The sequence below is a fragment of the Trachurus japonicus genome, unplaced genomic scaffold (genome assembly GCF_045865225.1).
Source record: "Trachurus japonicus isolate A0001 unplaced genomic scaffold, Traja_1.0 AP030272.1".
In the NCBI taxonomy this organism is placed as follows: domain Eukaryota; kingdom Metazoa; phylum Chordata; class Actinopteri; order Carangiformes; family Carangidae; genus Trachurus; species Trachurus japonicus.
The window spans coordinates 157-9,387 of NW_028220405.1; the positions used below are offsets into that span (position 1 = coordinate 157).

At 39.6% G+C, this 9,231-nt stretch overlaps 1 protein-coding gene across 1 annotated transcript; it reads right to left on the reverse strand.

Moving 5' to 3' along the window:
* Positions 1 to 2,979: 2,979 nt before the first annotated feature.
* LOC146960511 (SPARC-related modular calcium-binding protein 1-like) lies at positions 2,980 to 6,248 on the reverse strand (the record flags this gene model as incomplete). Its single annotated transcript, XM_085772310.1, has 5 exons — positions 6,079 to 6,248; positions 5,516 to 5,749; positions 5,228 to 5,278; positions 4,857 to 4,904; positions 2,980 to 3,039 (listed from the first exon to the last, which is right to left on the reverse strand). Coding segments are annotated over exons 1-5 (547 nt in total), but the record flags the coding sequence as incomplete, so codon positions are not given.
* Positions 6,249 to 9,231: the final 2,983 nt, after the last annotated feature.

The following is a 9,231-nucleotide window of genomic DNA, read 5'->3' on the forward strand; positions in this document are numbered from 1 at the left end:
TTGGGGTACCCGTAACTGGATTTTTGAACATTCCGTAATGTTAAATTTGGCCCTAAGTAACTTCTGAGGGGTCAAACTAGGGGTTTTTCATGATTCTGAGTTGATCGCAAACATTAGTTTTACACCCAAAACACTCCTTGGTGGAGAAAAAAACAATCCATCGGAATTGTTGTTCATCGGAACCCCCATCACCACCACCAATAGAATGCATTACAGAGAAGCCATTCCTTAGCATTGCAGAGGTTGTGTCACTACTAAATACTCAATATAATATAACTTATATTCTATAGCCTTTTTTCTATAGGACATACACACCCTCCAGGATTTTGTGGTGTCGCTAAATTTATTAAAAAAGTTATTATAAATGTAATTTATTATGCGGACCGGTAGCAAGCAGCGAGAGAGAAAATACAGTGGACATGCACCAGATTTCACATACCAGCAACAACTGAAACAAGTTTGTTCAAAATGAAGATAGGGAAAGCACAAAAAATACACAGTGGTGCTACATTGATTGCAAACATGAGCATGTTAATCTGCACACACACTGAGCATCAATCTCCATCGAGCATCCAGGCTCTTTTTGAAGAATGGAAAAAGATAGATGTCGCAGTGTGTCACAAACTTGTTCATTCCAGCTTGGGCCTATTGCTTGGTCATGACTGTATGGTAGCTGTTGTAGTGTATTATGGGATTTGTAATGTGAGTAATGTGAATGCTATATTGGTGGGCCATTATTAACATAATATTTTTCTTGAAGGCCATATAAAAGTGTATCGCAGGACAGATCTGGCCCCCAGGTTTTTGACATGACATTGACGTGTGTGCTAGATTAATGTCCAACAATGTAAAAAGGTAGAATATAAGTTATATTAAGTATTCAGTAGTAATAGTAGACGCTTTTTTGTGACATTAAAGAAAACCTCTGTCATGCGCAGGAATAGCTGATCTCTAATGTATTCTATTGAGTACAGTAGATCACCTTTATTATAATAGCCTAAACCTAACTGCAAAAATTCTCGCGATGACAATTAGGCCTACACCATGTTTTCCTAGCTTGATAGCTTATGGGGCAGTCAGCCAGCATTTAGGAAAATAAAATGGTCAGATGGTCATCAGATTCAGTCGTACATAGGAGTTGGCTAACTAACCATATTATTTACTGTTAGCCAACTAACAACCATTTTTGTAAGACTTTGATGCCTATCTCTATAATGCATTATAACTATACTTATAATGAGTTATAATGTGGTTATAGCATTGTAGAACTATAATTATAAACATTCATAAAATATCATAAGGCTTATCATCATAACACACTATAAAGCATTTTATGATGACTTATAAGGTCAGATATTATAATACGTTATAACTCGCTGACAATGCCCATGTCGATAATACATTATAAATATAGTTATAATGTGTTATAATTGGCTTATAAAAGTGTATAACCATCATTATAAATACTCATAAATTATCATAACGCTTTATAACAATTAGCATAACACATCATAGAGCATTTTATAATGGCTTAAGGTCAAGTATTATAATAGAGTTATAATGCTCTATAATGTGTTATGCTTATTGTTATAAAGCCTTATGATAATTTGAGTGTTTATTATGATAGTTATACACGACTATGAGCCAACATATGAATACCTGACCTTATAAGTCAAGATAAAATGCTTTATAGTGTGTTATGATTATTGTTATAAAGCATTATGATCATTTATGAGTGTTTATAACTGTAGTTATACAGTGCTATAACTGCATTATAACTTTTATTATTATAACCCATTATAAGCATGATAATAATGCATTATAGAGATAGGCATCAAATAAAGTGTTACCACAATTTTTAAGTTTCTTATGCATGTTATCAACGTAATGACATGACATATTTCAAGTTCTTAAAAGAAAAAGGAGATAACACATATCAGGTGTAAAAAAATAGTATGTTTGTCAATGGTCGAAGGTTGTAAATGGCTTCAACATGTCTAGCACTAGCTAACTCCAAAATTCCTCACTTTTAATGCTAACCAACTACAACTACCACTAAACAATACTTAGGCCGATTTACCATGGCAATAAATAAAAAGTAGAAGAAAGCAACATTTTAATGTACATGTACCCAATAGTGAGAAGTGTGTGTGTAGGCTATGTGTATGTTTCCGTTTTTACTGGTATGTGACATCTGGTGTGCACCTGATGTCTTTCCTTCTCTCTCGCTCCCGATCCGCATAAAACTTAATGTTATATGAAAACAATAACTAGTAATAAAAACACATGCAAAAAAAAGTAATGGAAACACTGTGGCCCCAGCTGACCACAGCTAGCCACAGCGGTCTATGATAGCGAATTTGCAGAAAAGTTGCAGTGGCAAGGCCAAAGAATTCATGATTGAATTTGCATTAATAGTTGCAATCGTGACACCACAAAATCCTGGAGGGTGTGTATGTCCTATAGAAAAAAGGCTATAGAATATAAGTTATATTATATTGAGTATTTAGTAGTGACACAACCTCTGCAATGCTAAGGAATGGCTTCTCTGTAATGCATTCTATTGGTGGTGGTGATGGGGGTTCCGATGAACAAGAAAGTGGGTGTGGTTGTTTTTTTCTCCACCAAGGAGTGCTTTGGGTGTAAAACTAATGTTTGCGATCAACTCAGAATCATGAAAAACCCCTAGTTTGACCCCTCAGAAGTTACTTAGGGCCAAATTTAACATTTCGGAATGTTCAAAAATCCAGTTACGGGTACCCCAACTTTGAGTAGTTTTTTTAGGGGGTTTCCCACGGGAGTTGAATTTCAACATTTTAAGACATCATATTACGCATGTTCCTAAAGACAATTGTGAAGAAATTTCTTGGTAAGGATTTAGTTCCCAGATTTTCATATGTTGCCCTTACTAATTATACATATACTAAGACTATTTTACACACTCATATAGTATGCACACTTCACATTAATCCATCTTACCAGTGGGTCGTCTGACGGAGTTCATCAGGATCGTCACCCAAATCGGAGGAGCGGTCATCTCTGAACAGGATATATATTAGAATGGTATTTGTGCTTGATTAGATGTTGTACAGAGGAGAGTGGATGTCAATATCCAAAAGTCCTGTAATATGACATCAGTCTACAGACAGTTTACAGCAAAACAAGCAAAGTAACAACCTGGTCAAATTGTATGCATTAGTTTCTGTGGGGAGGGAAGTATTCATAATGGACATCAGTGTTTCCTTTGCCAGAAAACAAAACCATCTCAGTGATAAAGTCTTCTCAGCTTTGTGATTCTAACTGACAAGGTAGATTTAAAACATAAATCTTTCTGTGCTTTATCATAGACTACTGTGAAGCATATCGAGGAGCGATTTAAACAGCTGCTTATTTACACATCCAGCAGTTATGTAGCAATGGCATGTTCATTCCAAGTTTTAACATGCTCATTTTATAGAAATAACAGTAATAAACGTAAATAGGAACTACGTATGTTCGGCCGCTTTTCCGCTGTTTTGCTAACCCTCCTCTTGGCCATGTGCATTTGTTTACAACAAAGCCAGTGAGAAATCAATCAATAGAGCGGTACATGACTTTATACAGTATCATATATGGTGTTACAATGTGTATATTTGTGTAGTTTAATCTGTCATAAACAAGAGGTTATTGGTCACGGGGCACGTTGCGATCTTACAAGGTTGTTTTTCAGCCAAGAGACACAATAAGTGACACACACGTGGAAGGCAGAACGCCTTCATTGTCCCTTGTAACAAGTTAAGCCATTTACTCCAAAGCTGTTTTATAAAGGTAAAAATCTAGCATAGTTTAACAGTTTAACTATGCTAGATTTTTACCTTTATTAAACAGCTTTGGAAAGAGGAACTATGCAGGATTTGTAGTTTAAAACTACAAATCCTTCATAGTTCCTCTTTAAAGTCCCCCTCCCGCGACCATTTTTGGTTATTTTAAAACATTCTCTGTGGTCTTTAAATGGTGATTATGAAGTTTTTAGCCAAAATTACAAAACCTGTGCCATTTCCCAGGGCTCTCCTTCTGCACAGCACCAGCAGCTCATTAGCAATGCACCTCTGGAGGGTGGCCACCTCCTCGCTCGCTGACAGCTGGACATTGTACAATTACCGATTCAGTGCGTTTAGTGTAAAACTGCACACTGGGATTCGATCCCAGACTGGAATATCGTCCTTGCTCGCAGTGCAAGCTGCTCTACCAGGTGAGCTATACCTGTTATACCTTGACAGCTACACCGAGCTGTCAAGCCTTTCACCTCTGAGCCAGATGCAGAGTGGGGAGAGAGCTTGTAGCACTAGTGCCCTCCCCTGGAGCTGTGACACGTCAGCTCCAGTCTCCCTGAAACTGCCAGTTTGCGTCTGTCATTGGTTCACAGCAATTTGAAGGCAGAAAAACTCAGAAATGCAATTTTGCACTTCCTTTTCTGCTGATATGTCCTCTAACACAAGAAAAATGCCACAGGAACATGTGAAAAGCACGAAAAACACGATTTTCATGGGACGGGGTCTTTCGAGATGGCGTGAGTTGTAATGTGAGTTTGGAGTAGGGATGTGTTTTGGCAGGTATTTGCTCTGGCTGTTGAGTTGCCCCCTCAGAGAGTCAGTGGAACAGGAGCCAAACCAGAACCTGCTTTACTTTACTCTGTCGTGATAAATCACTGTATGATTAAGTACAACATGCAGCATGTAATCAAAGATATTAAATGTGTGGGATAGGATGGAATGGATGAAATCTGTGCATCAGTAACTATTGACACAACTTCTATGGTCATTTCTCTATAAGAACTAAACTACTTGTGTTTTTATATGCACCATAGGTTTTGTTACCTGTAGGTTTTCTGGGCTCCAATGTTGGCCTGGTTTCATCAACTTCATCTGTAACATGAAAAAAAAAAACTGAATAAAACACGAATGAGGGAGGAAATAATCCAGACAGGGGAGTGGGAGAATGGTGTGAAGAATCAATTGCAGGGAAAATGAGTCAGGACGTTTTCTTGGCACGTCCTGGTGTGTGAAGTGGTCTGAGAATGTGGTGCAGGTGTGACTAACACAGACACAACCAGCATCATGCCAGAAATAGGACAAATGAGAGACATGCAGAACTCATTGAATGCATGTGAATGCAAAGAACAAGTACAGTACATGAGCATGTGTCCTCAGTAGATAAGAATGAGGTGAATAAAAAACATCTTTGTCACCTTTGATAGCAGGTGACTCTGCATCGATAGTCTGAGCCAACTTGATACGATCTGTTCACAATAACAGAAACAGATTTTAAGCAGATTTGATTCAAGCAACAGGACTCCTCTGATCTTCTTTGCAACAAAAAACAACAGCTTTGTTGGAAACACAATCTACAGAATGGCATTACATTCAATTGCCTTCATTTATTTGCTTAGTTGTTATAATAACCACAGAAAAGCACTAATTGAATTGTCTATAATTAGTGTCAAAGATAGGTATCCCTATAAATTTGTCGCTCTGACCAGTGCAGTTGGGGATCAGATGGAGGACCGAGGTCCCACTGAGGGGTTTGCCGTCCGGTGTGGAACACCAACAGTATCCGGTCTGGTTGTGGCATTGCACCGGCAGAAAGTGACCGTCCTGATGGCACTGTGGTGTGAACATGGCAGCTGCAGGACTGACATGGCTGCTACCACTGTGGGTGTTGGCCTCCAGGGCCTGAGCCCGAGCCAGCTGGCATTTGGACTGGCTCAGATCTAAAATCAAAGGGAAATAAGTCAGTACAATCCAAATTTGCTCCTGAACACAGACACGAAGGCTGTGCTCGGTTGAACTCTCCCGTGTTCCTCTTTTTAATGCAGCAGGTCATTTCAATCAGAGTGCATGCTCATTTTCCACCTGTTTGTATAAAAGCCCATGGCGTTAGTGTCCTTACAGTATGTGTAAGTACTGTATATCCTCAGATGTTTCTGTTTCTGAACGTGTGTCAGTGTTGTTTTATGAGTAAAAAACAGACAGTCAACATCTGAACACCATCAAAAAGACAATCAACAGGTGTTGACGACGCAGCAGTGAGGGTGTGTACCTGAGCAGTGTGCTCGTGGAGCGAGGCGTAGCTGTGTGTTGATGCACTGTGCTCTCTGGAAGGCGCAGAGTGACTTGTACAACCTGCCATTGCTGCCACACACGGCTCTGTGGCGCCCTCTCTGGCAGTCCAGGACACAACCACGGGGCCACATGTTCTCCGAGATCAGGAAAGGCTAAGAAAACACACAAACATACTCTCATTGTTTCCTGTGGTTACTTTGCTTCAGAAATGATTTCTTTTTTAACGTCACTACATGGACAAAACTTTCATCCTGTACTTCAGTCAAACTTTCTGACTGTTCTCTGACAGTGACACTGCAATAATGAAACTGTCCAAAATTCTGCAGGTGGACTGAGGGCATGGAGGGTGGAAGGCATTAGTCCATGCATGAGCGACCCGCGGATAAATTGGCTTCATTGTGATTCCTGGAAAAAAAATGGACTGAGGGAGAGAAAGAGGCAGAATGGAAGAGGGTGAGAAAGCGAGTGAGAGAGGATAGAGGGTGTTAGTCACAACAGTCAACACATCTGAAACATGAAGACGTCTCAGGATGGCTGAGCAGAGGAGCCTCCGTCTCTCTTCCACCTGATATTTTAACTGTGTAAGCTCCAGTTTAGAAAACTAATGTGTGAGTAAACTTTAATAATTGAGGTGAAGATGGCAGCATCCTCCCTGCAGGGAGATGCCATACGTCTGTGCTGTCAGGAACTGTGAGTGGAGGAGGGCGGGTGTTGGCTTTGTGCCTGACAGCCAGACTTCTACACAGAAGCTTTTTCATGCCTGTAAAACGAGTCTCTGACAGCAAAGTGTTTTAGAATAACTCTATTAAAACCTCGAACCAGCCAATAGAAACACATTTCCTTCCCAACAGGTTCATGCCGCCTGATCCTTGGCAGACAGATTTTTTTTTACACTCTATGGGCTGACTAATTCAAAATATTTCGGTAAATTGCTTCCATAATAATTTTGCTATAAGTGAGGGGGGAAAAAAACTTTTCAGCAGATTATTAGTCTCATTTAGCCTCTACACTCAACTTTGCTGGCAAGCACTCAGAGATGGCAAAGTTTCCAAACAATCTCCACAGGCTCAGAAGGGGCCGTATTTGGATGGACAAACTTTTTCTGCTTTCATAACCAAAACATACATTTTCTTTCTGTCTGTATTTCTTACTCTCATAACTATCAACCTACTGAAAAACATACATTGGGCAAAAATCTAAATACTTCTTGTCCTTTGTGCTTTCCTCACACCATCATTTCATCTGTAACTGTGTGAAAAGTCAAATTTATCCAAACTGTCATGGATTTCAGCTGTTACACAAATACAATCACGCTCTTTAATGGCGACAAAGTTGTCACCCAGTCGGGGCAACATACACATCAGGTGCTGAACCTGAGAACTATAAATTAATTTGAATGAATTTCCCTCGAGATAAATAAGGTATCTATCTATCTATCTATCTATCTATCTATCTATCTATCTATCTATCTATCTATCTATCTATCTATCTATCTATCTATCTATCTATCTATGATACCACCCACAGGTGCCTGCAGATAAGTTTATTGTTCCATGTTAGAGAGATGACAGTCATTTTGAGATGATATGGAACAACGCAATGAGCCATGTGATCTCGAGCTTAATTAGTGTTAATGTGTCATTGTTTAACACAAATGACCTCATCAGCTCCGAATTTGGAATGGGTGCTATGTGAGTGTCTGAAATGCTGCGTGAGGTGAGCCGGAGCCGGAGGCATTTAAATGTGTGGTAGTTAGAGGGTGAAATGGAGTGTGGAGAGGAGAAGAGAGGGGAATATGCTGAGCGTGATGATCCAAATTATTCCCACATACTCCTCTGGGCTCCTGACAACAACACTCTCACAGCTCAAAAATGAAACAGCCTCACACACACTCCAAAATATACATTAGATTGGTCACACTGCCACACAGACTAACTAAAAACACTACAAACGGACAGGCTAGCGCGCGTACAGCACACACACACTCATACAAAGCTGGCAATTGACCCCACCCTCTCACTCCTCATCAGTGCCTCTTTGTCCATTGCCCCCTCCCCTCTCTCGCTCCACACACACATTCAGGGACATAGGCTTTCTCCCAGCTCTAAGACACATGAGTAAATTTGCCATGATGTCCAACAGTGTTGACATAATTTAGTGGTGAATGAGACCACTGTAAGTCAATGTGAAGACATTTACCTGTGTTGAATCCACACATCAATGTGCACGAAACGGGAGAGAAACCTGTGATGCTGCTTTCTCTTCTTCTCACTTCGTTTCATATTGTCTGTCGCCTCATCATCAAAGCTAAGTGTTACTTGTTCTTCTTCAAAAACAACTTCATATCATACAATAGGCAAAAATCTCTGTAACTTGACAGACTGTACATATTTTCTCTGTTTCAAATCATTGTAGATATTATATTATATATATCATATTATTCCTATTTTATAGTTTTTTATTGACAAAATGTTGAGATTATTATTTAAAGAAATAACCAAATAAACCAAACAATAACTGATAATGAATTATCGTCACAGTTTTAAATAATAATACAGAATAATGAAGTAAAGGATAATTCATATACAGTATATAATATAAGATTTAAACTGTTTGGTAGCCTAATTCATTAAAGCAGAAGTAAGTGATATATTTGTGTTAATATAAGTCTTAAATAGTTATATCTTCCGACAGCAATCACTTACATAGAGTGTTTGGACTGAAACACGGGTCTCTCAGTCCCTCTGCTCTGCTCTGAGCCGAAGAGAAAACATTTATCGTATCCTACAGTTTTTATCCAATGAGGAGAGAGAACAGCATGCAGGGCTCTGTGTGCAGCCAAGGGACGCCGTGAATGTGGCGACGTAGCGACGAGGACTGTTATGGTGCGTTCAAGGAAACTCGTATTTTTCCGACCGTGAAGTGGTACCAGTTCGATCTGGTACGAGTTCACCGGTCGGAAGTTACGAGTGGCCGTTATAGTGACTTTCACCGGTAAAACAGGTCGGAAAAAACACGAGTGGGTTGCCTGAAACGCTACAAAGTCGTAAGTTGTGACTTGAAGCTGTAATTTACGATTTCAAAAGCCTGCCTGGAACGCAGCATTAGCGACCGGACCACTTACTTCTGC